General features: G+C 39.2%; 1 protein-coding gene across 5 annotated transcripts in view; it reads right to left on the bottom strand.

Annotated features, from left to right (window-relative positions):
• The window catches only part of VAV3 (vav guanine nucleotide exchange factor 3), a 448,149-nt gene that overhangs the window by 339,578 nt on the left and 81,108 nt on the right, over positions 1-27,463 (bottom strand). For all 5 annotated transcript variants that reach the window (XM_030935746.1, XM_030935747.1, XM_030935748.1 and 2 more), the window contains exon 2: positions 17,140-17,256. In XM_030935746.1, the coding sequence (XP_030791606.1) occupies positions 17,140-17,256 (117 nt within the window). The remainder of the gene's footprint in view (positions 1-17,139; positions 17,257-27,463) is intronic.

Raw genomic sequence — 27,463 nt, forward strand, 5'->3', positions numbered from 1 at the left:
TCTTTTCCTAACTGAATACCCTTGATTTCTTTCTCTTGCCTGATTGCCCTAGCCAGAACTTCCAACACTATGTTGAATAGGAGTGGTGAGAGAGGGCATCCCTGTCTTGGGCCAGTTTTCAAAGGGAATTTTTCCAGTTTTTGCCCATTCAGTATGATATTGGCTGTGGGTTTGTCATAAATAGCTCTTATTATTTTGAGATACGTTCCATCAATACTGAATTTATTGAGCATTTTTAGCATGAAAGGCTGTTGAATTTTGTCAAAGGCCTTTTCTGCATCTACTCAGATAATCATGTGGTTTTTGTCTTTGGTTCTGTTTCTATGCTGGATTATATTTATTGATTTGCATATGTTGAACCAGCCTTGCATCCCAGGGATGAAGCCCACTTGATCATGGTGGATAAGCTTTTTGATGTGCTGCTGGATCCGGTTTGCCAGTATTTTATTGAGGATTTTTGCATCGACATTCATCAGGGATATTGGTCTAAAATTCTCTTTTTTTGTTGTGTCTCTGCCAGGCTTTGCTATCAGGATGATGTTGGCTCATAAAATGAGTTAGGGAGGATTCCTTCTTTTTCTATTCATTGGAATAGTTTCAGCAGGAATGGTACCAACTCCTCCTTGTACCTCTGCTAGAATTCAGCTGTGAATTCATCTGGTCCTGAACTTTTTTCGTGGGTAGGCTATTAATTATTGTCTCAATTTCAGAGCCTGCTATTGGTCCATTCAGGGATTCAGCTTCTTCCTGGTTTAGTCTTGGGAGAGTGTAAGTGTCCAGGAAATTATCCATTTCTTCTAGATTTTCTAGTTGATTTGCGTAGAGGTGTTTATAGTATTCTCTGGTGGCAGTTTGTATTTCTGTGAGGTTGGTGGTGATATCTCCTTTATCATTTTTTATTGCATCTATTTCATTCTTCTCTCTTTTCTTCTTTATTGGTCTTGCTAGCGGTCTATCAATTTTGTTGATCTTTTCAAAAAACCAACTCCTGGATTCATTGATTTTGTGGAGGGATTTTTGTGTCTCTATCTCCTTCAGTTCTGCTCTGATCTTAGTTATTTCTTGCCTTCTGCTAGCTTTTGAATGTGTTTGCTCTTGCTTCTCTAGTTCTTTTCATTGTGATGTTAGAGTGTCCATTTTAGATCTTTCCAGCTTTCCCTTGTGGGCATTTAGTGCTATAAATTTCCCTCTACACACTGCTTTAAATGTGTCCCAGAGATTCTGGTATGTTGTATCTTTGTTCTCATTGGTTTCAAAGAACATCTTTATTTCTGCCTTCATTTCGTTGTGTACCCAGTAGTCATTCAGGAGCAGGTTATTCAGTTTCCATGTAGTTGAGTGGTTTTGATTGAGTTTCTTAGTCCTGAGTTCTAGTTTGATTGCACTGTGGTCTGAGAGACAGTTTGTTATAATTTCTGTTCTTTTACATTTGCTGAGGAGTGCTTTACTTCCAATTATGTGGTCAATTTTGGAATAAGTGTGATGTGGTGCTGAGAAGAATGTATATTGTGTTGATTTGGGGTGACGAGTTCTGTAGATGTCTATTAGGTCTGCTTGCTGCAGAGATGAGTTCAATTCCTGGATATTCTTGTTAACTTTCTGTCTCGTTGATCTGTCTAATGTTGACAGTAGGGTGTTGAAGTCTCCCATTATTATTGTATGGGAGTCTAAGTCTCTTTGTAAGTCTCTAAGGACTTGCTTTATGAATCTGGGTGCTGCTGTATCGGGTACATATATATTTAGGATAGTTAGCTCTTCCTGTTGAATTGATCCCTTTACCATTATGTAATGGCCTTCTTGGTCTCTTTTGATCTTTGATGGTTTAAAGTCTGTTTTATCAGAGACTAGTATTGCAACCCCTGCTTTTTTTGTTCTCCATTTGCTTGGTAGATCTTCCTCCATCCCTTTATTTTGAGCCTATGTATGTCTCTGCATGTGAGATGGGTCTCCTGAATACAGCAAATTGATGGGTCTTGACTCTTTATCCAGTTTGCCAGTCTGTGTCTTTTAATTGGAGCATTTAGTCCATTTACATTTAAGGTTAATATTGTTATGTGTGAACTTGATCCTGCCATTATGATATTAACTGGTTATTTTGCTCGTTAGTTGATGCAGTTTTTTCCTAGCCTCGATGGTCTTTACATTTTGGCACATTTTTGCAATGGCTGGTACTGCTTGTTCCCTTCCATGTTTAGTGCTTCCTTCAGGGTCTCTTGTAAGGCAGGTCTGGTGGTGACAAAATCTCTAAGCATTTGCTTATCTGTAAAGGACTTTATTTCTCCTTCACTTATGAAACTTAGTTTGGCTGGATATGAAATTCTGGGTTGAAAATTCTTTTCTTTAAGAATGTTGAATATTGGCCTGCACTCTCTTCTGGCTTGTAGGATTTCTGCCGAGAGATCTGCTGTTAGTCTGATGGGCTTCCCTTTGTGGGTAACCCGACCTTTCTCTCTGGCTGCCCTTAAGATTCTTTCCTTCATTTCAACTTTGGTGAATCTGGCAATTATGTGTCTTGGAGTTGCTCTTCTCGAGGAGTATCTTTGTGGCGTTCTCTGTATTTCCTGAATTTGAATGTTGGCCTGCCCTATTAGGTTGGGGAAGTTCTCCTGGATGATATCCTGAAGAGTGTTTTCCAACTTGGTTCCATTTTCCCCCTCACTTTCAGGCACCCCAATCAGACGTAGATTTGGTCTTTTTACATAATCCCATACTTCTTGCAGGCTTTGTTCATTTCTTTTTCTTCTTTTTTCTTTTGGTTTCTCTTCTTGCTTCATTTCATTCATTTGATCCTCAATCGCTGATACTCTTTCTTCCCATTGATCAAGTCAGTTACTGAAGCTTGTGCATTTGTCACGTATTTCTCGTGTCATGGTTTTCATCTCTGTCAGTTCGTTTATGGCCTTCTCTGCATTAATTATTCTAGTTATCAATTCTTCCACTCTTTTTTCAAGATTTTTAGTTTCTTTGCACTGGGTACGTAATTCCTCCTTTAGCTCTGAGAAGTTTAATGGACTGAAGACTTCTTCTCTCATCTCGTCAAAGTCATTCTCCATCCAGCTTTGATCCATTGCTGGCGATGAGCTGTGTTCCTTTGGAGGGGGAGATGCGCTCTTATTTTTTGAATTTCCAGTTTTTCTGCCCTGCTTTTTCCCCATCTTTGTGGTTTTATCTGCCTCTGGTCTTTGATGATGGTGACGTACTGATGGAGTTTTGGTGTGGGTGTCCTTCCTGTTTGTTAGTTTTCCTTCTAACAGTCAGGACCCTCAGCTGTAGGTCTCTTAGAGATTGCTTGAGGTCCACTCCAGACCCTGTTTGCCTGGGTATCAGCAGCAGAGGCTGCAGAAGATAGAATATTGCTGAACAGTGAGTGTACCTGTCTGATTCTTGCTTTGGAAGCTTCTTCTCAGGGGTGTACTCCACCGTGTGAGGTGCGGGGTGTCGGTCTGCACCTAGTGGGGGATGTCTCCCATTTAGGCTACTCAGGGGTCAGGGACCCACTTGAGCAGGCAGTCTGTCAGTTCTCAGATCTCAACCTCCGTGTTGGGAGATCCACTGCTCTCTTCAAAGCTGTCAGACAGAGTCATTTGTGTCTGCAGAGGTTTCTGCTGCTTTTTTGTTGTTGTTGTTGTTGTTGTTTAGCTGTGCCCTGTCCCCAGAGGTAGAGTCTACAGAGACAGGCAGGCCTCCTTGAGCTGCTGTGAGCTCCACCCAGTTCGAGCTTCCCAGCGGCTTTGTTTACCTACTTAAGCCTCAGCAATGGCGGGCACCCCTTCCTCAGCCTCCCTGCTGCCTTGCAGTTAGATCGCAGACTGCTGTGCTAGCAATGAGGGAGGCTCCTTGGGTGTGGGACCCTCCCGGCCAGGTGTGGGATATAATCTCCTGGTGTGCCCGTTTGCTAAGACCCTTGGTACAGCGCAGTATTGGGATGGGAGTTACCCGATTTTCCAGGTATTGTGTGTCTCAGGTCCCCTGCCTAGGTAAAAGGATTGCCTTCCCCCTTGAGCTTCCCAGCTGAGGCGATGCCTCGCCCTGCTTCAGCTCTCGCTGGTCAGGAATATGCAGCTACTTTAAAACACAACTCAAAGAGTGCAAATAATTCAGCACACAATCTATAAGGCACCTGCTTACTCAGAAGCAGCAAGCAGCATCCTTCATTTCCTCTACACAGAAACAATGAGAGTAGCAAGGTAAAGCCTACACCTAAGGTCACCAAGCACATTTCTGTGTAAAATTAATTGTGTGTACACATGCATACACACTTCAGTGGGGAGTGTTCTGAAAGATTTAAAAACCATTCACTTATTCTAACCTAATGATTTCTGACCGCTCTATGCACTGGCCCGTCCTGACGCCACTGGTCCTCAGACACTATATTGATTTAGCACAACTTTTCATGTCCAAAGAGCATTATAATTGGCACTGAGGCAAATCAGAGAAAGGCCCATAATCAACTAATATTTCTTCAATGCAGTTCTCCAAAGACACAGGTGTTTTAAGTGGAAAACAAGTGACTCAGAAACTGAACTCTATCCAGAGGAAGCCTGCGCAGCCATACTCCACACAGCTGCAGTGACTGCCAAGCATTGTTCCCTGTAGTTGTTTGGTGCTCATACCACTACTGGTGCACACTTCCTCTGCCTAATCCTGTGCAAATGAGAGCATTCATCCAGTTCCACCCCCACACTACCCCTCTCACTAAGCATGGGAAGCAAACACCAGCCTCCTTTATTCCTACAGATGTGCATAAGCCATTAAAAAAAAGAAGACACAGAAAATAAACATGGAAAGTGCCATCCTCCTTTTCTAGGAGATCTTGTTGATAGGAAATACACAGGCACAACAGTCAAAGGCCAAGAGTTCTGCCTCGCTGCTGTTTGTATAGAAAAGTAAATTGGCTATTAATATTTCATGCACTGCAATTATCCAGTTCTCCTTACAGATTTCTCATCCATCATATTTACAATAACAATTTATTGTAAGCAAATGAAGATGCAATGACCTCCATACGTAACTTGGATAAACTACATCTTACCCTTAAGCCAGTGTGACAAGGTCAAGGATCTCTGAACACAGCTCAGATAGGATATGGCCCAACAACTAAGGCTAGGAATTAGAATATGTGCATTAGTGAGCATATATGTACCATAGCCTTGGAAATACAGACAAATATTCCTAGAAGGTTTCCTATTACACAGAAAGAAAATATTTTCCATTTTTAATAGAAACTATAAACCCACAATTTCTAAGTGTTCTACCAGGGACCAAGCTTCCACTAGATAATCAGTTAAGTACCAAAAAAACTCAACCAAGCCACCAACTGAACATCAAAAGAAGGAACAAAGGGAAAATTTAGGATGGCATGATACAGCAAAAATCATAGAAAAATAAAACATACCTACTTGGTTGTAAAATATATTTACAGAAATTGAGAGTAAATGCCACTAGAATTCTCCTACATTAACTTGAAATACACTGTAAGTTACTCTTGCTCTTGCTCCATTATTTCCCTTGCAATAAACCCTACTTTCCCTGCTCCCCTGCCAGGTTTCCAGGCCTCACTGTTCTCTCTTCTCATCCTCTCACCACTCACTTCAATTCTTAAACATCCCAAATCTCTCAAACTCTGGGCCTCTTTTACAGTTGCTCTAGTAAAGGTCTCTATCACTTTTTAACCAGACTGCCTCAGTCTCAAGCCTGCTCCTCCTACCACTGGCATTACAATTGTCCACTACAGCCTCCCCCACTGACAGAATGCTTAGCTCAAGCAAGCACTCAGCAGGTCATCTCCTGTCTATCTGTTAAAACGTACTCACTGGCCCTTTGTCAGAATCAGTGCAGACCCTGCAAGACCTCAAGGGCCCTCATACTCCGGCCCCAATCTCTGTTGAACCTCAAGATCCAGCTTGCCCCTGCTGCATCTGCCGCTCAAGCTATGAGGACTATCAGTGGAACCCCAAAATTCCATGTGGATTACTTCAGCATCTTCCTAAATAACTTTCCCTCTACTTACATATATAGATAAGTATATTAAGGAATCCTTGAAATAGCAAAGAGAAGTTCGATTTCAGTTCTCAAACTAGATTTCCAGTTTTGGAAATATACTCAGTAGCTATGCCAAATGCAGATGTAAAATCTAGGTGATATCTTTATCATGCTTTTAGCTCTTTATAATGCCTTTCTCTCTCCAGAAGTACACGTACAGTCAAGTTTTTTCTCTCTCTAAAAGTTTAAATTTTAAGGGAATGTCAATATTACCAAAATGAAGTATACCCAGGTTTAAAAGCCCTTGCAAAAGAGCCTATATATAAACAATCTAAAATGTATGAGAAAGTCTAAGCCTTGATGTTTTCAGAGAGGATTACACAACTAACAATCATCAAAGCAAAACATTACTTAAATGCAATGTATACATATTACATCTACCAATAAGTGGCATTTTAGAATCAGAAGAATATCAGAGTTGAACAAACTGAGGCCAAGTTAAAGGACTAGCCCAAGGGGATCTACTGGAAGAGGTAGGATAGAATCTACTTAAATGTGCTTTATAACTTATTTAAAACTTAATTTAAATAAGAGGGCAAGGGTCAGTCATGGTGGCTCATGCCTATAATCCAAGCACTTTGGGAGGCTGAGGTGGGTGGATCACTTGAGCTCAAGAGTTTGAGGCCAGTCTAGGCAACATGGTGAAACCCTGTCTCTACAAAAAATGTAAAAAATAGCCGGCTGTGGTGGCATGCACCTGTAGTCCCAGCTACTCGGGAGGCTGAGGTGGAAGGATTGCTTCAGTCAAGAGAGGTGGAGGGTGCAGTGAGCCGAGATTGCACCACTGCACTCCAGCCTAGGCATGGAGGGTGAAACCCTGTCTCAAAAAATAAGAAGTAAATGCGTGCTAGTACTAGCATCCTCTTCCCCCTGGGCTGTCGGTATTTCAAATGGTTTTCCTTTCCAGTCTGTCTAAAGTGGCTTCTTCCAGCTGCTCATCACTGTACTCTGTTTCTTTCCTCAGTGGCACCTATCGCTGGTTGTAATTATCTTGTTTGTTTATGTTTTACCAATTTGTTTCCTTAACTTGGATAGTGATGGACAGTGACAGTGCCTTGAGAGCAGGGGGTCTTGACTACCTGCTCCTCCACCCTGATAAAGCAGCATGTGGCATACAAATACTTCCCAATGAGGAAGTGACAGGTGAATTACTCAGGAGTTACCTCTGGCTGAGCCTTACCCCCTACCCCACACTGCACTGGTTGCTTTTCCCACAAAATTCAATTCATAGTCTTCACCACAATTCCATGAAGTAGGGATCCTCATCAGGGCCATTTTACAGATCAAAATGTGAAGGATCTGAGAGGCTGAACAACTTTCCTGCACAGAGGTGGCTGGGGGCAGGTTAGGGTGAAAGTCAGTTTTACTTGATCTCAAAGTCTCAGGAGGAGCTGAGGAAAAGAGCCAATGTAATGGTCAAGGTCCAATTTCTGTGGGGCAGAGAAGTAGGAGGAAGGTCCTAGTCGAAACTGAGGGAATGAGCAGAGACAAGTAACAAAGCCAGGCCCAGAAGACTCAATATATCCAAGAACGAGCTAAGTCCAGAGCTCTGGATAAAGCATATTCTCAGATTTTAAGCAGTGTGTCAGTGTGTGTATGAGTATAATGAGTGTACATGATCTTGAATTGAGTCACTGCCGACAAGAGACTAAAGGGAATGAAAAGAAAGGGCATTCCAGGCAAAGGAAACAATATTAATAAATATTAATCTGGTGAGTCATGATGATTTAGTAATTTGGAAGGACTTAAGCGAGTGTATGGGAGTAGGAAAGTGAGAAATAATGTTAGAAAGGTAGGCAGAGGCCTGATCTTGAAGAATCTTGTGTGGCTTGTAAAAGAGTTTAGATGTTATTCTCTTATTAAAAACAGGGATCCACTATCAAGTTTTAAACCTGTTACAGGTAGTTAGACAGGCAAGAGTGGGCAGGAAAGGGTTCTCCCAGCCACTAGGACTGTCAGGTGAAGGTTTGGCAATTATCACACTGCCTCTCTAAAAGTGATAATGTGGCAGCTGATGCCGGGGAAAAGCCACTTCCTGATGGTCCACACCTGTTACACTGAAGTGTTAACTGAATGCAGGCACCAGAGAGAAGCAATTTCCTGGGCGTGTGCAGTAAGAGACAAGATGGCAGAGTATGAGTTTCCAGGGGCACTCCACCAGAAAAGGGAAAAAAGTCTCAGATGGGCATGCATACAACATCCTAAACACAGTGTGTGTGCTCACTTCCCAAGGATAAGGAGGGCACTGGGCTCGCAGGCAACCCACCCTAAAGGAAGAATTACGGGAAAGGGGCCAGCTTCTAAAGTCCTAGAATCAAGGTTAAACACCTCACTTGACCTCGGTGTCTGCTTGGGTCTCTTCCAAGCATACTTTCCTTTCTTTCCTGTTCTAAAGCCTTTTAAAATAAACTTCCACTCCTGCTCTGAAACTTGCCTCGGTCTCTTTTTCTGCCTTATGCCCCTCAGTCGAATTATTTCTTCTGAGGAGGCAAGAACTGAGATTCCTGTTGACCTGTACAGATTCGCCACTGGTAACTCAGATACCTTCCCCTGGTGACAAACCCATGAGTAAAATGATCAGATCTACATTTTTGGAAGATTATCCTGAAGATTAGCATGAAACTATTCAAAACTGATGGCAAGAAGACACCTAGAAGACAATTTCAATAATCCCAGTGATAAGTACCTCAACTAAAGGCAAAAGCAAGGAGGGTTAAAGAAAAGGCATTTTGGCTGGGTGTGGTGGCTCATGCCTATAATCCAGCACTTTGGGAGGCAGAGGCGGGTGGATCACCTGAGGTCAGGAGTTTAAGACCAGCCTGGCCAACATGGCAAAACCCCGCCTCTACTAAAAATACAAAAAATTACCCAGGCTTGATGGTGCACACCTGTAGCCCCAGCTACTCGGAAAGCTGAGGCAGGAGAATCGCTTGAACCTGGGAGGCTGAGGTTGCAATGAGCCAAGGTTGTGCCACTGTACTCTAGCCTGGGCAACAGAGCGAGACTCCCATCCCCCCCCCCCCCCAAAAAAAAGGCATTTGTAACCATTTAGTTCCTGGCAGGGTGAACAAAACAAGGAACATTGCCAAAATAGAAATAAGTCTCCAAAGGAAAAAAAAAAAGTACTTCAGTTTTCTACATAGTAAGTTTGAAGCAATCATGTGATACCTAAATAGCATGACACCTAAATAGCATGACACCTAAATACCTAATATCATGTGCAAATATGAGAAATTCTGGAGTAGACAAAAGTTTTTCTCACTGCAGGACTTTTCAGTTCCTTTACTATGCTATATCTCAGAAATACAATATGCAGTGTTTACCAAACTCACTGGAACAAGAATATTTTTCTCCAGTCTTCCTATTACCATTTCTTAGGACAATGGGATTCTTTGCAAAGTTATCTGGGAAATATTATTCTAGAAGTTTTCAACAGTCTTTAGTTTAGAGAAGAGTAAAGAGCTTATTGAACTTACTCAAAAATAATTAGGAGTAGACTAAAAAATGAACTTGAATAATCACTAAGGTATAAAAAATGTCTTTGCATGGCTCGGGTACTAAAGTTCTATAAGAGGAGGTAAGAATGGAAAACTCTGCCAAGCATTAAATACCCCTACAAAAGGGAAAAAGATGAGAAGGTTGCTAAAAAGGTCAACTCGATCCAAAAACAAAGGAGGGGAATGGTGCTAATGATCCGGGAATTGTGTTAACAGCCAGCCAGACACATATATTAGGGAAGGCTAGAAAGTTGTTCCCTCCTCCTCTGCCTAAAAAAAGATAGCCTTGGAACAAGCTATCTTTGTTCAGGGAGGAATCACTGCAGAGCTGCCCCTTAGTTATGTAAATACAGGCAAGCCTCCTACTGCTCAGGGGGACAAAGCAAAGGAGGCCTTGGTGAGTGGAGGTTGACTCCTGACAGTACTCCTTGCCAAGCTGAGCCAGCTCTAGGCTGAAAGTTGGCTCATTTGTGGGAAAATTCCAGACCCTTGAGGGAGGAAAAATACTGGGGATCCCAAATGCCACTCTGAGACTGGAAGTTGGTACCCTGTAAGGGCTGAATGAGGAGGACGTGACCCAACCTCGCTGACAGAATACAAGGAGTCCCTGAACAGAATTCATCACAGAGCTAGGGAGATATGGCCTGGCCAGGCTCAACGCAAAAGCGAAAATGCTATAGGGATGAAGGAAAGTTGTGTGGGTAGTACGGGGTTGAGAAGGGATGAAAATACAAGGGCACTGCTAGCATCAGAAAACTAAAGCTGTCCCACAGAACCAGTCTTGTGCAGTAGCACCACACTAGCAGACAGAGAGATCAAGCTTCTGTGGGGTTTTGAAGCAAGGCTGATTTAAGCCCCATGGACTACAGAAAGCCCAGAGATTTCTGGATAATTTGAGTGGGAAATACTTCAAGAGAGAAATGTTAAACGTGTTTTATGTCAAACAAGTACCTAAAAAGATTTACACACTAAAATAATTATTCCTGCTTACATATGTATATATGAAAAAATGTTTCCAGGTGTTGATTAATGTGTATGCACTAGATAATAAGGATCTTTCAAGCCATGCCAAGGTGAGGTCCCTGGGGCCACCTGTAGCCAAGAAAGGCTCAGGAGCCTTTGCTTGGGAGGGTTTTTTTGTGACAGGGAAAGCCAGGCAGATTTCACAAAAATTAGACAGGTAGTAGTAAACCACTGCAGGCTCTCAAGTAGCTTGTCAGGATGCCTGCTGTGACCTTCTCAACCTCAAGATCTATGATATTTCTGGAATCAACGGTAAGGAAAAGAAAGCATTTACTATGAAACTGGGACTGTACTTCTTATTTACATGCTGCAAAATAGGTTCTGGGACTTTGTCTTTGTATCTCCTCTTGAGTATACGATAGAAGATGTAGAGGCTTAACAAATGGTCTCCAAATTACCTGGAACTTGGGTAATAAAAGTTAACATATCTACAAACCTGAAATCATTTAACTGGTGAAACACAGTGAATCACTTAGATTTCTCTTACTCTTGGTTGAGAGAACCAGTGAAAACTGGCTCAAAAATGAGGAAAGGAGGAATGTATTGGTTCATGGAAAAACTTATAGATATATATTCAGCTTTGGGCACAGCATTGATTCCCACTTCACATGGTGTCACTAGGTTCATCTTCAACTCTATTTCCTCTGAACTGGGTCCATTTTGAAACTCCATGTGGTACCTGGATAGCTACAGCTCCTCGAAGCCTCAGATTAGAGAAAAATAAAACTACCCTTGCAAATGTCTTATTGGTCGCAACTGAGTGACTCACCCCATTCCTGAACCATCACTATATATGGTCAAAGGCATGGGATATAATTGATTAAACCATCCAAACTCTATAATTGAGAAGGAGGAAAGTGTGGTTTCTCAAAGAAAATCCAAGGCCACAGAACGAAAGAGAAAAGATGATTGTGCAAAATAAACTAGAATAGTGCTATACAACATTAGAAAGAACAAATTTTATTTCTTATCTCACCCTTCTAATATCATTAGATCTCTTGCACTTAATTCAGAATTCGACACCTATGTTTACCAATGAATCCCACAACCATTAAAAATAATAATAGTGGTAATAACAGTAACAACAAGAGTACTTACCTTGGACCTTGACACTCTGTTAAGCACTTGACATACATGATTTCATTTAACACTCACCTAAACTCAATACATGGATGAGGAAACTGAAGCTCAAAGAAGCTAAGTTACTTGCCCAAGACTATCTACTAACAGGGAGCTTAACTGGATTCCAAACCAAGATCCAACTCAGAAACCATGTATTGTTTTGCTTTTTAATTTTTTATTTCCACAGGTTTTGGGGGAACAAGTGGTATTTGGTTACATGAGTAAGTTCTTTAGTGGTGATTTGTGAGATTTTGGTGCACCCATCACCCAAGCAGCATACACTGAACCAAGTTTGTAGTCTTTTATCCCTCACCTCCTTTTCACACTTTCCCCTGAGCCCCAAGTCCACTGTATCATTCTTACACCTTTGCATCCTCATAGCTTAGCTCCCACATACGAGTGAGAACACACAATGTTTGGTTTTCCATTCTTGAGTTACTTCACTTAGAATAATAGTCTTCAGTTCCATCCAGGTTTGCTGCAAATGCCATTAATTCATTCCTTTGTATGGCTGAGTAGTACTTCATCATACATACAATTTCTTTATCCACACTGATAGATGGGCATTTGGGCTGATTCCACATTTTTGCAACTGTGAATTGTGCTGCTATAAACATGGGTGCTCAAGTATATCTTTTGTATAATAACTTCTTTTCCTCTGGGTAGATACCCAGTAGTGGGACTGCTGGATCAAATGGTAGTTCTACTTTTAGTTGTTTAAGGAATCTCCACACTGTTTTCCATAGTGGTTGTACTAGTTTACATTCCCACCAGCAGTGTAGAAGTGTTCCCTGATTACCACATCCATGTCAGCATCTATTATTTTTTGATTTCTTAATTATGGCCATTCTTGCAGGAGTCAGGTGGTATCCCATTGTGGTTCTGATTTGCATTTCTCTGATCATTAGTGATACTGAACATTTTTTCATATGTTTGTTGGCCATTTGTACATCTTCTTTTGAGAACTGTCTATTCATGTCCTTAGTCCACTTTTCGATAGGATTGTTTGTTTTTTCTTGCTAATTTGTTTGAGTTCCTTATAGATTCCTGATATTAGTCCTTTGTTTGATGTACAAATTGTGAAGAATTTCTCCTACTCTGTGGGTTGTTTGTTTACTCTGCTGACTGTTCATTTTGCTGTGAAGAAGCTCTTTAGTTTAATTCTTAACTAAAATACAACTCTTGCTCTCTCACTCTCTCCCAGTCATTTTCTTACCTGTATCCCTGACTCACCCCTAAGCTGATGCTCTGAATTCCTTTTTACAGTGCCTGTGCTGAACCTGAACATGATGAAACTATCCTATTACAATTCAAATCAACTGGACCTACCACTGGCCAGGTGTGGATACTCTTTGATTTAAGAAAACATATCACTTTATATTGTGTGTCATGGGAAGCAGGCCCTTTACACTCACCCAGAGGCAGGGTAAGGAGCTGACTTTAGTCACTCATCTGGACAGTGTCAGCCTGACTTCTATTACCCTCTAGAAATTGTCTCTTACAGAAAAAATCCCACGTGCTTCTGAACGGTAAATGTGCCAACAGACGGCTCAGTAGGAAACATTTCCAAAAAGTGAGTTAATCATAAAATGACGATTGAAACAGTTATGAAAAATTCGTTATATACAGTATGGAAATGAACAAAGTTACAGATACTGTCACAATGTCAAAAAATAATACAGTGTATTTCTAATATTATTCCAGGAAAAACATTTTAATTACATTTCTTAAGCAAATAAGTTAACTAACAAGATTTTACTTATTTTTGTTACCAGAAAGCCAGAAAGAGATTCATCTTTTTTCAAAAGTAAGAAAGTAAATGGTTTTTCAAAACATAAACCCTCAACATCCCCCATTCCCTCCCTCTCCCCCAACTAGGCCTCAGCAGTCTTAGACAAGGAGTCTCCCTCTTTCAGGAACTTTTTTCAGTATTTAACAACCCTGAAGAGTGAGAGTCATATTTAACTTCAAGGCCTCTGCTGACTCTTAAATGAGTTCAAGTTACTAAACTCACTCCTCTTTCCTGTGTGATTAAAAAAAAAAAGTGTAGAAAGCATTTCAAACCATTCTAACTTTTGTTGATGTTGGTGGAGTTGGAAGTGAATTACTATTGAGGAAATAGCTCAATGCTAAGAATTAAAGGTAGCACTGAAAGGCAGATTTATCATAAGCTCTTCTAGAGGAGCCCAAATGGATGCTCTTTTAACCATCTCACAGAATACAAATTATTATTTGTGTTAACACTGTTTCCAGGATTTTCCAAAAGAAAACACATCCATATCAAGTCTAAGATTCAAAATAAATTTCCTAAACCCCAAACAGAGGGAGAGCTTGGACAAAGATTAGTAAGCAGAAAACACCACAATGAGAAAAGCAGGAGGAGAGTGTAGCTAAGAATTGATTGCATGTGTATAGATGAGAATCGGTGAATCACATGCCTATTTAGAGTTAACAACTTTAACCACCACCGGGCTGCAGACTAATGCAGTATCCTAAATCTTTACTTTCTTGCTAAAGTATAATTAGATGCCAAGTAACACATCACCTGTGTTTTTTAATTTTATAAATTCCTTTAATTTTCTTCTATAAGTTCATCCTTTTCCCTGACCATCCACAGAGCAGTGAGACCCAAAACACAGACACTGGACAAGAAAAACAGGACTGAGAAGCCAGAGGCCTGAGCTCCAGATCTTGTTCCTCTTCCCAAGCAAGGAGACCCTTGAATCACTATCTAAGCACTTCCTCATGTCTTAGCTTCCTCATCTGAAGAATGTCTTCACAAGATCATGAGAATCAAAGAAGTCAGTAATATTAAGCACTCTGAAAACTTCAAATGCTATAAAAACACTAAGTGCTGCTATCATAATTAATACATTCTTTGGCAAAAAGGTGCCAAATACACATGAATTTCAGATTTACCAAGGTAGGAATTGAGGCAGACAGAAGAGCACACATAGATGTTTTTCATTTTAACAGAAAATTTAATTAAATCCTAAGGAATGGAGGAAAATAACCTATCCACATCCTGTTAAAATGTATATATTCACGACATCAGAAATTATTTTTCTGCTGAATTAACACTCTATTCACATTTTTTCAACTTAAAAATTTAAAACTACAAGAATTATTTCAGTTCCTATAGGACCTATGAATGGGAAAAATAATAGTACCCACATGTTGTGATTGACGTGCCGATTCCCTCAATATACGCAAAGCACATGTTATGTTATGTGCTATGTGAATGTTTGCACTATGGTACAGTAGTAGCAGAGAATCAGCTAGACCTGAGTTCAAACCGCTGCTTCAATCCCCAATAGATACGTGATTTGGGATGCAGATTTTCTCATCTGTACAATGAAAAGAAAATGTAATACCTACCTCCTAATGGTGTCACAATTTTAAAAATTATACATGAAGATTGAAACTGCATATTTTAAGCGCTAAATGGTGGTGGTATTGGCAGTTTTTACTTAGAGTATATAATGCTTAATACTATCAGTGTCAGTAAATTATGAAGTGATATCACAAATTCTTTAACTTTCAGTGTTTTCTTTAGATCATACAGTTCTAAAGAGATAGCTACTCCAATCTTGGCAGTAGCAAAATGTAAGTGACTATAATGTAAGTTCAAGTTCTAAACCACAATCTCACGTTTAATTGTTTCAGATCTACCGCTGCTAAAATATTCTAAGCAGTCAAAAATACATTTATCCTTGAGAAGCATAGAGTTTGTGCTTTCACATTCAATTTTTTGTATTATCAGCTCTCCTACAAAGCTTCCATTGTCTAATCAATCTAGCATGCAATCTCATTCCAGTAGAACACCACCATGCATTTTAAAGTATTTATATATTTTTCCAACATGTATCAACACCATTTCTTGCAAATTTAAATGAAAAATAAATAGTTCCTTAATGAGGTTTAAAAAGCCAAGACTTTTTCATTTTTCATTTCCCCAATTTATTTTCATTTTTCATTTCCCCAAAAGAAAGGGTGAAAATAAAGGAAAATCAAAGAAGATTTTTTTAAAGGTGCAGGAGGAATAGGGGAAGGATAAAAGAAAAATAAAACCAGAAATATCTCCATTGTTTTTCAGGGCCAACAGCTTACAGAAGTGTCCACCTCATCTGTGCTTCGTGGCCACAGACAAATGTGCTCCCATTTCCTTACTAGGGGCTTGGTTTTCAGTTCCTTGTACTCATTATCATCTTCTATCCTCCATCACTTTTTGGACCCCAAGAACCCCAAGACAGTTAAATCACAGCTTTCCAGAGATTAAAGGAATCTTAGAAACCATATTCTTTCCCCCTCCCCCTTCCTTTTGTACAGCTTTCCAAGCTGGCAGGCAGCCTGATACCCGAGAAGGCTGGTGACTTCTAGATCACAAAATGACCACAGGTTAAGACCAGAGAGAGAACCAGGGCCTTCCCCCTCCCCAGGTAGAGTGGCTTCCCCATATGCGCTGTATTTCAGCATCAAATTTCTTATATTTCCGTCTCAAGTTTATGCTGTTTAGCTAAGAGCAATCCATTGGGTTATTTTCTAATGAAAATATTACATCTCAGAGATCAAAAAATGTGTACTCTCAAACAGCCTTTGATAAGACACTAGCACCTGAATTACAAGAGTAAGGACACACTTCTTAATAGCACTAGTTTTTTCCTCCTTATTTGCTTATTTTCATAATGCAATTACATCAGCATGGGCTAAAGTCCTGTCACCTTAATTACCTGACTATTTTATAGCTAGTTACTTATGAGAGGGTTATGTCTGTTCACTTCATAATAAATGACTGTAATTTTTGAAAGGATGATTTGTTTCACTTATTATACCCATGTTTAGTGTGCATACAGATAACAGTAAATATTAAAACAATTTCCATGTGAAAAATGTCCTTGAAATCCAACAAATATCTGCTGAAATTCAAGCAACAGAAATTATTCAACAATCTCGAACACTTGAGATTCATGTATTCTCCGAGTCACCTAACCAGTGTCAAAATAGAGAAAATGACAACAGAACGTGCTCAACTTTCAAAAATTAGGAGCTTTCAGATATAGAGAAGACTGGAGGAAAAGAATACTGGTTCTTAGGCCTGAGCGCCCAGGGATCAACCTAAAGGGCAGATAATAGTAACCCTACCCTCTGAGGTGACCAGCAGAAAAAAATTATCTCTGTAGAAAAGATTCCCTCCCGTGTACGATTTTAATTAGAAAATAATTCTAATCTCATTTGGAAAGTAGATGCTAATTTTTTGGTAGTGTTGTCGTATGTGTGTGGTTTTTTTTTTTTTTTTTTTTTTTTTTTGGTTTTCCTAAGCCGTCTTCAAGTGAAATTTAACTATATAATGCAGATACATAAGCCACTTAAGTCACATGCCCTACTTCTAGATTTGAAACGATTTGCTTATATGCTTTCCAGTTAAAAAGTAATATTAAAAATGAAGTATAATTACCTTTCCAAAGTCACGAACATCAAACAGGTCAAATGCCTCGAAGAGTTCACTTTTCCTCATTCCAAATGTCTCACAACAGGCCGTGAGAAATGTCCTTATGTTCTTCAAACAGAGAAACTGAGGAATGGAAAAGAGCTGTTAGCATATAGTTAATTATTCTGAATGCTATCTATCCTCTGGAACACTCAGACTGCTCTAAAAATGACAAGAAAGCATCAAGCAGCCTTTGAGGTTACTTTTCAATTACTCATTCAGCAGTACTGACTGAGCACGCAGTCCCTTTCGGGCACAGGTGATACAGCTGTGACCAAGGCAAATTCTACCCTCGTGAAACTTACATTCTAATATGAAAAGACAGACAAAACAGACAGAGCAACAAACACTAAAAAGCAAGTATTTTTACTTTCATATGGTGGTAAGCGCAACAGAGAAAAATAAAGCCTGGAGGAGGGATCAGGAGAGTTGGTGGGGTTGGGTGGGGGAACTTAAACAAGATGGTTAGAGAAAGTCTCACAGAGAAGAGAACGGTGGAGCAGAGATCTGAGGTGCAAAAGGAGCAAGCCATGAAGAACCGTAGCACACAACGGCCCAGCCTAAAGAAGTGTCCCACACTAAGGTCTTGACATAGAGGCCTCTGAGCATGTTGAGAAAGGGGTCGATGCAGCAAGGCAGAGTGAGTAATAGGGGGAAAAGGAGGAGAGATGGAAAGCTACTGGGGTCAGATGATGAAGATCCTTATTGGGCAGTTTTTACTCTGACTGATATGGGAGGTCATTGGAGGCCCTGGCCAAAAGGAGGACATAATCTGATGGGTTAAAAAGATCTTTTTGGCCTGTTGTGCTGAATATACAGTGAAAGGGGCTGCAGCTAGGGTGGAGGCAGGAAAATCAGACAGAAGGCTCTTGCAATATCCTAGGTGAGAGACAACTGTGGGAAGACCAGAGTGTGGTCACTTTTTGACTGTGTTAAATCTGAGAGGCCTATTAGTCATCCAGTAAGTGTGGAGTTCAGGGGATAGGTGTGTACTTCAAACAGAAATATGGGAGTCTTTAGTGCACAAATAACTGTTTAACCATGACACTGGCTGAAATGACTTTGGAAAAGAGCAAAGAAGAAGAGACTACCTGGGTCAAGAACTGTAAAGGATCAGGAAAAGAGGAGAAGCTCACAAAGGAGTCTTAGTAAGAGTGACCAGTGAGGAAGTAGGAAAACCAGGAGATAGGGTTTTCCTGAAGCCAACTAAAGAAAGTGTTTTTAGATGAAGGAAGTGAAAAACTATATCAGATGCTGCAGAAGGCTGAATAGGATTTAGACCAAGTGCTGTCCATGGATTTTGGCAGTGTGAAAGTCACGGGTACCTTGACAAAAGCAGGCTCTATATGGAGGAGTGGGGTGAAAGGCTTCTTGGAGCTGGTTTCAGAGACAAAGAGAGAAAAGGAAGTGAAGACAGAATATAGACTCCTTAGTTTTGCTGCAGAGGAGAACAGATAATGGTCAAGAGTTTTAAGAAACAGTTGAAGATGCCATGACATGTTTCTGTTTTGATGGGAATAACTTGACAGAGAAGGGAAAGTTGGTCACAAAGGAAAGAGGGACAGTTCCCCAAATGTAGTCCTGATTAGGTGAAGTGGGGAGAGATCAAGTGTTTAAGTGCAGCAGCTGACCTTAGAGAAGAGCATGGTCAGCTCATCCACACTATTAACAGGGAGATAGGAGGGAAGGCAGATGCTATTGACTACTTAAAAAAACAAAATTGAAAATTTGCTTTCAGTGTCTAAAACACTCAGATCCACCTAAGCAAAATACACACATATCCTAACTGCACTGGCACATATTTTTAAAAATATACATGTGTGAAAACTTTAAATAAATGCATTTTATTATATGTAAGTTATACCAAAATAAAGTTTAAAAAATGGAAGAAAAAAATTCTAACCATCAAAAAGTGAGCAACATATTAGCTAATTATTGTGTCTCTGCTTTTTTAAAAGTGTTGCCAGTGTCTTATTTCATTGTTCTGTTTATCTTGGTTTTTTTTTTTTTTTTACTTTGCAGAAAGCATATCTTTTCTACTTCATCTATTAATACATTTGAAACATTCGGATTATTCATAGGCTTAACTTAGACACACTTTACCCTTTACAGGAACCATTCTCAGAGGCTTAAATATTTCAGGAGGGATTAAAACCACAAGGGAAGCATCATAAACCCTTTGAAACACAAAGGCAGCAGTTAATCAGCACATGCAGTTACTGCTTTCACTTTAAAAAATTCATAAGAGACCTTTAAGACACAGATTCACTCTGCATGTAGCTCTTCCACACAGAATTGCTTATTTACAGATTAAAAGCCTTGCATTCTGCCAGGACAGATAATAATTACTCTCTTGGGGATTATGCAACTGCTCTCTTGCAATATCGTTGACATAATTAAGTGCCCAACTCATAGCTCACCAAGGAACAAAGCATAATTGCACATGCCACCCTCCGAAGATTTCTCACCAAACTCAAACTATCCCCACCTGTAGGGAAAGCGGCAGAGGACTTCCACTAAAGGGATTGATCACTAATTCAGAAAAGCAAGTATTATCGCTAAAAGTTAAAACAATCTGAAATACTGCATGCACAGAAGATTTAAAAAGAGGCCTTCCCTTTACTTCTGGAATTCATCTTAAACTTACTTGTCCCTTAACTAGTTCAGTTCTACTAAATTCCACAAATATTTACCGAATTTGAAAGTCACTTATATACTCTCACTTTTCCAGGGAATCCTCAAATTTGGTCACCCCTTTATTTATTTATGTATTTTTCAGTCAACAGTTTTTGAATTCCTACAACATTACACACACTAGAAATGTTAAAAATGAACAAGACAAAGCTCTTCCTCGAGCTTCTCTATTAAATGTATCAAGAGATTTTCCCAGTGCTCCAAAATTTGACTAATAATACTAGGCTCACACTTCACTCAATGCTCACAAGTGTTTGGCTCTGTGCACATACAGGAGCAGAGCTGAGGAATAGAGAAAGTGAGCCTGCCAGCCTGCCAGCAGTCCTCTCCAGGACTTTTCCTTTGCTTTTACCATATTGATTTTTTTCCAGTTTATTTTATTTTTTTGAATTTCTGAACAAAAGTTGAAAGAATAATACAATGAACATTCCATCTACATGCAACAATTGCAACATAGTGGTATATATGCTTTTGCATCTATACCCTTTATATATTTACAAAATTTATTTTCTGAGCTATTTGAAAATGAATTACAGATAACACTTGACTCCTAAATACTCTGACTCCACATGAGCTCCTGGGAATAAGGACATTTTTCCTACAGATCAACAATACCATTATATCTAAAAAAATTAACAATAATTTCATATTATATAATATCATTCAATATTCAAATTTCCTCAATTGCCCACTTTTAGTACTATTTTTTCCCCAGTCTAGGATCCAGTCATGTTTTTACCCACTGCATTTGGTGGTTTTACCTTTTCAGTATCTTTTAATCTAAAAATCAATATTATGTAATATCATTCAATATTCAAATTTCCTCAATTGCCCACTTTTAGTACTATTTTTTCCCCAGTCTAGGATCCAGTCATGTTTTTACCCACTGCATTTGGTGGTTTTACCTTTTCAGTATCTTTTAATCTAAAAATCAATATTATGTAATATCATTCAATATTCAAATTTCCTCAATTGCCCACTTTTAGTACTATTTTTTCCCCAGTCTAGGATCCAGTCATGTTTTTACCCACTGCATTTGGTGGTTTTACCTTTTCAGTATCTTTTAATCTAAAAATCCTTTTGCCTTTATTCTTCTTTAATGACACTGACTTTTTGAAGAGTCCAGGCTGGCTGTCTTACAAAATGTCCCAAATTCTGCATTTGTTTGGTTGTTTATTTATGGTATCATTAAACCTATTATTCTTTCACTTGTATGTCCTGTGAATTGAAAGCTAAACCTAGATTCAAATTAAACGGTTTTGATAAAAGTACCTCATACTGTGAACTTCATATTTCATCATATCAGAAGACACAAAATATTACAGTGTCCCATCATTACTGAGGCTAAACTCAATCATTTAGTTAAGATGGTTACTGTCACATCTCTCTATTGTAAATGTACGTGTCCCCCCTTGATAGCAGTAAGTAACCCGGGTGAAGATGTGGTACCATGTGGCTATCCTATTTCCCAATAATTCTTCACAATGGGATTAGTATTCTTTGATCATCCTTGTTTCAATTATTCCATATGAGACTTTAAAATAGTGATTTTTCTAACTCTATCATTCTTTTCTCATTTATACGCTAGTATTCTTTTGTAAAAAACAGGAAAAAAAAAAAAAAAAGCTTTCCCTGACCTCCCTTTTCTCTCTTTGTGTAATTATCAATTACTTTTTTAATGCTCATATTGTCCCACATTCAGCCACTGGGAGTCCCTTCAAATTGGTTCATGTTTCCTTTTGACATAATTAATAATTACATTAATCTTTGTTTAATTGCTTTCTTATATCAAGTTGTCCCAGGCACAGCTCACATTTTCGCTGCTGTAGTTCTGCAATCAGCCATTTCTCCAAGTAAGTCTTGTTTTCATTTATACAATAAATAGTATTTGGAAACCACCACGCAGCTCCTACAATACAAGAGCCAATTACATGAGAAGAACAAATACCTCCACCATTTGCTTAAGCAATCTATCACTTGCAACAGAAAGGTCATATACAAAGCATTGGCCTAACTGGCATCTAATGTTCCTCTCAGAAAATTATATAATTTTCTTTGTGGAGTGCATCATAAGCCAACTCTTATCTCACTGTGTTCAGACAAAAAGAAAATTGAGATAACTGAAGAAAACTGATGAATGTATGATTTTATGGCTACCCATGGTGTTTTGGCACAACATTACTCGAGTGTAAGTCTTTTTCCCAGTCTATTCATTCTTTGAGATTAGAAGCTATCTGCTAGACCTTTGAATCATCTGAAGCAGCTTCAAATATACTGCCTTCTGAGACAGTTTATGAGTCACAAGGGCAAATCCAGCTCACTGTTTCATAACCATATCTATTTTTGACAAAAAAAAAAAAGTTGTACAACTTTGCTAAATCATCTAACTTATTTACATGAGTTAACTTTAGAATTTGTTAGAATTTAGAATTTCAGGACTTAGAATTAAATAACTTTAAATTTCTTTAAATATTCAGTGTATCCATATAAGAGTTGCCAATTAAGGATACACAAAAGTTAAATAGCCATGCATCCTCATTTAACAAATATTCATGAGGAGCCTCCTATGCACTAGGCATAATGAAACTCCATAAAACAAATCCCCAATTGGGTAGTGATTTATTAATATATTAAACAAATGTTAAGTGAATAAAATGCCAAGAACTGGGTACAAGAAAAACAAACACAATCCAGACTCCACCCTCAAAGGCTTATTATAGTCCGACAGAACGTACAGACAAGTGAAGACATGGTTACACAACAGTTTGGCAAGTGCAATGAAGAATACATTCAGATGTTCCTTGAGAGCCCTAGGGTATCGGGGACAGCTTTCCAGAATAACTGATACATGAGGTAAAAAAGGATGAGTGGGAGTCACCTATACAAAGAGAAGGGGTGGTTGGTGTTTAGAAAGCAGAAAGGCAATTTCCAGACTTGTAGTGAGAGGGTGTTCCAGGTAAATGGCAAAGAATGTGCATGAAAGCATGGACCACTTGGGGCAGTGGAAGTGACTGAGATGGACACTTCTCTGGACAAGAGCACTGACAGAAGAAACAGGAGAGGGGGCCTGGGATGTCCATGGCATGCCAAAGGGATCTTGGCTTTATCCTAGAAGTGATGAGGTTAAAAGGTCTTAATTAGAAAACTGGAGGCCAGGCGCAGTGGCTCACACCTGTAATCCCAACACTTCAGGAGGCTGAGGCGGGCAGATCACCTGAGGTCAGGAGTTCAAGACCAGCCTGGCCAACATGGCAAAACCTCATCTCTGCTAAAAAGATTAGCTGGGTATGGTGGCGCAGGCCTGTAGTCCCGCCTATTGGGGAGGCTGAAGCATGACAATCGCTTGAACCTGGGAAATGGAGGTTGCAGTGAGCTGAGATCACCCCCAGTGTACTCCAGCCTGGGCAACAAAGTGAGACTCTGTCTGGAAAAAAAAAAAAAGCACCAAAGGAAAGTGGAATACTCAGCTTTGCATTTTATGATTATTGGTGTTGCAGTGACGTTTAAGTGCCTGCTATGCGTCAAGCTCTATGCTAAATGCTTATGCCACTCAATCCTCACAACAATCCAACAGAAAAGTTTTAATTTGTTTTAAATACATACTAAGGCTTAGAGATTTACCAACGTTTACATAACTGCTTTTGCCAAAGTAATGGAGTCAGGATTCAAATCCAGACATTCTAGTTACAGGGCCCATAACCTTAACTACTATGTTATACTAACTCCACTTTTGCAGCATATAGAATTAAATGTTTTTCTTCTTACTAGAGAGATGATGTGGCATAGGAAGACAAGACAAGGACAATCAGGACATTATCATATAATTTAATAAGAAATGATGGGATTTAGACTAGGATAGTAGAAGGAGAAATGGGAAGAACTCTAGGAGATAACATGGAAAAGAAATATTTGGTAATTGATTGACTGTGTGTGGGGAAGGAGTGGGAGAGAAAAGAGAAGACCTCAGAATTATAACCGCACCTCTCTCTGCCTTGGGCACTGGATGGATAGCAGGGCATTCCCTGAAACTGGTAACTTAGCAAATTGGGGGACATAGTGTGTAAAAAGGAGGCCAGGGAGTCAGTTAATTCTTGTCTCTACATATGCAAATTCCCAGTAATTAGATGTTGCCTAGCCTCTCTCTCAGGTATATCCAGTGAAAAGTGATGGATTCTAACAACAAAGTCATGTGTCTTCAACAACCGTGCTTAGCCTCTCTGCCTCTTCAGAAGGGCATGAATAGCTTGCTTATTTCAAGGTGAGGAAGAAAAATGGTAGAAAAACACTCAATATCGATGCACATAACTTCCAAAGAAGAAAGTTTAACACCATCAAGATCTAAAACATCCTAAAATTATACATCAGGCCAAAGCTCTCTGGATTAGAAAATGTTTCATAACCAGGTAGCTACCACAACAGACAAGGCATGAGTGGCTTTTCAAGGTGCAGCCTCCTGTTACCACTTTAATGTTAGCAATACTGATGCTTAAAAAAGGAAACATTTGAAGGTCAGACTGCTAAAGTTCACTACAAAACTGATTCACTCCTTTTCCGCTACCCCTTACAAGTGTATGGTTTCCTTTTTCTCTATGTGCAAAAGGCATCTTGACTTTTCTCGAAGATATTAATGCAAACAGGATGGCTTTCCTTTTTTTATTTGAAAAAATAAAACACCAACTTCTCCAAAATCGCTAGCAATAATGGACTAGCTGTGTTAACTGAGGCAATGGAAGAGGAAAAACCTCTACAGCTTATTGTGAGATGAGTTATTTCAATCCCAACTGAGAAATGACATTTCATGAGAAGGTCGGTGAGTCCTAATAGACCTTCACACCATGTAGATTGATTTCTAACTTAAATTTGATGAGGCAAGGACCACCCAAAGCCAAGCTGTGTGTTGAAGAAAGAAGTTCTCAGGGTTTCAGAAGAAAGAAGTTCTCAGTAGGACACTTGCTATTGCATTTGAAGGATGGGCCCTGAATTTGAGGGTCTGGCATAATTCAAATTATGAGTGGCCATTATAATAAAATATTTGGCAGTTTTGAAAGGCACCGAAGAGAAAACCATGAAGCCGATTTACAAACATTAAGGTACAAGAAGAATTCTCCTTCTTAGCTGAGTCTCAGCTTAGACTTTATCAAGCCTCTCCTTAGTCCTCTTCTCATCATAACTCCTCCTCTATCCCTTTCCAAAGGGCTCAGATCATCCTTTTTTTTACTGGTAAGGAGGAAGAGGAGGAAGGAATAAAATAACATCAAGCTTCTCTCTTACTGGAGTTTTCTATTTCTGTCCCTTTCACCATATCTTCTCTATATCTCTCTTTGAAAATTAGGTAAGCTAAATCTTACATCTCCTAGAAATTTAATAAAAGAAAAAGAATTTTTATTTGTATGAAGACCTTATTTGTCCTTTTCCCCTGTGAATCAGTGGGTCCTAACAGAAGGGGCATCATAATCCTCATTCTAAGAAATCATATCTTCAGATGTCCCCTGAATTACAAAATAAGTATGTTACACGTGGTATCAGTTTAGGACTGCACAATATGAAGCTTCAAATTATTTTCATACTGATGCTAATATCACAGTAAATGACAACCCTAAAGGACATGCAGAGAGGACATAAATGGAGAAGGGTTGTTCCTTAGTGCTAATCTTGTGATCAACTCACTAAACCAAAACCTCCCTATTCTCAGCAAATTAAAAGCCAATATTTCTGTTCTGATTATTGTCCAGGCCACAACTCATTTCTAATGGGTAATTTTTTAAGTCATTCATTCAAAAATACAGTAATTTGCCACTTAAAGTTAACCGGTTTTTTTTTTTCACAGTATTCAATGATAATGTACTTTCATGAGTTATATGTAATTATATTGAAATGGCTAAGCTCATAAATGCAGGGCTAAATTGTAAAAATGCACGCACCCTCTTCGCTCTGCAGCACCTGGCTCACACCTGTTATGGTAATAACTGTACTTGACTATAATGTATCTGTCTGACCACCTAGTGCCCTATGAAATAGTAAATATTTGAGAGTTAAAGAATACATCTATATTGTCTTTGTATCCCAAAGCTTTTATAGCACATACACATTTTCAAATAAATTGATGAATGAATCCTGATGCAGTTTATCTCTAGGAAAAATTAAATGCAACCATTCCTTAGTAGTCAAGGAACTCAGTAAAATTTTACATTAAATTATCATCATATCCTCTTATTTCAATGTTAATAGAGCAACGTGTCTTTTTAAAGTTACCTAAGAACATTTTTAGAAGGGATGTTAATATTGATAAATAATATCAATAAAGATTTTAAATTATTAGGCAATTACATTCATAAGCATGATCTTTAATCCGTGTTTCCTGCCTCTGGTGTGTGTTCAGTGGGAAGCTGCCAACTGATTTTCAGGGGCCCTTGGCCAGCAGTCACCATAACACACACACACAAGCCCTCTGCTGCTTTCAACAGCCCTTGTCCTTGTAAGAGGGAGCACTGCACCCCTCTCCCTTGGCAGAAACTTAGACTTAGAAACTCAAAGGTTTTTCTGTCAACCCCTGCATTAGCCTCTGGACACAGAAAAGGAAAACAAGGAGCATCTTTACTCCTCCTTTTGTGTTTTTAGTCTTTGCACTAAAAAACTGAATACCTGGGAAGTGCAGAGGTCAAAGTTAGCCTGAATCATCTATTTTGCTAAGTTAATTAACCTGCTAATGAAAGTGGTGCATATCACTGCCTTTAGTGAAAGAAAGTAGCACTCAACTATTTTGTTAGTCGGAAGACAGCTAGCTCAAAACAAGCCAGAGATGGGGCCCAGTTTACAAAAAGAAAAAAAAAAAAGTTAAAAAGAATAAGACCTAGTATTTGATAGCACAAAAGGGGGACTATAGTCAATAATAATTTAACTGTACATATTAAAATAACCAGAAAAGTACAATTGGGTTGTTTATGTCACACAGGATAAATGTCTGAGGGGACAGATCCCCAATTTTCCATGATGCAATTATTATACACTACATGCCTGTACCAAAATAACTCATGCACCCTATAAACACATACGCCTACTATGTACCCCCAAAATTAAAAATAAATTATTTATTATTATTATTATTTTGAGACAGGGTCTTCCTAGCTCTGTCACCCAGGCTGGAGTGCAGTGGTGCAATCTCAGTTCACTGCAGCCTCAATCTGATCTCATGGGCTCAAGTGATCCTCCCACCTCAGCCTCTAGACTAGCTGGGACTACAGGCATGCACCACCATGCCTCACTAATTTATTTTTTATTTTATTGTAGAGATGAGGTGACACTGTGTTTCCCAGTCTGGCCTTGAACTCTTGGGCTCAAATGATCCTCCCACCTTAACCTCCCAAAGTGCTGGGATTATAAACATAAGCCACCATTCCTGGCCCAAAAAATTAAACAATTTTTTAAAATATAAAATTTTTTTTTAATATGGCACAATCTACATTCCAAAGAAAGCTTGCAAGTTTCGCTACTTAGGGTATGGAAAATAAGCATTTCTTTCTACACACGCGATAAGGAAGTAGTAGAATACAGTAACTAAAGTCAGGATTTTGGTATCAGTGGAAATAGTGGTGGTTTA

This window comes from Rhinopithecus roxellana, chromosome 8 (genome assembly GCF_007565055.1).
Source record: "Rhinopithecus roxellana isolate Shanxi Qingling chromosome 8, ASM756505v1, whole genome shotgun sequence".
In the NCBI taxonomy this organism is placed as follows: domain Eukaryota; kingdom Metazoa; phylum Chordata; class Mammalia; order Primates; family Cercopithecidae; genus Rhinopithecus; species Rhinopithecus roxellana.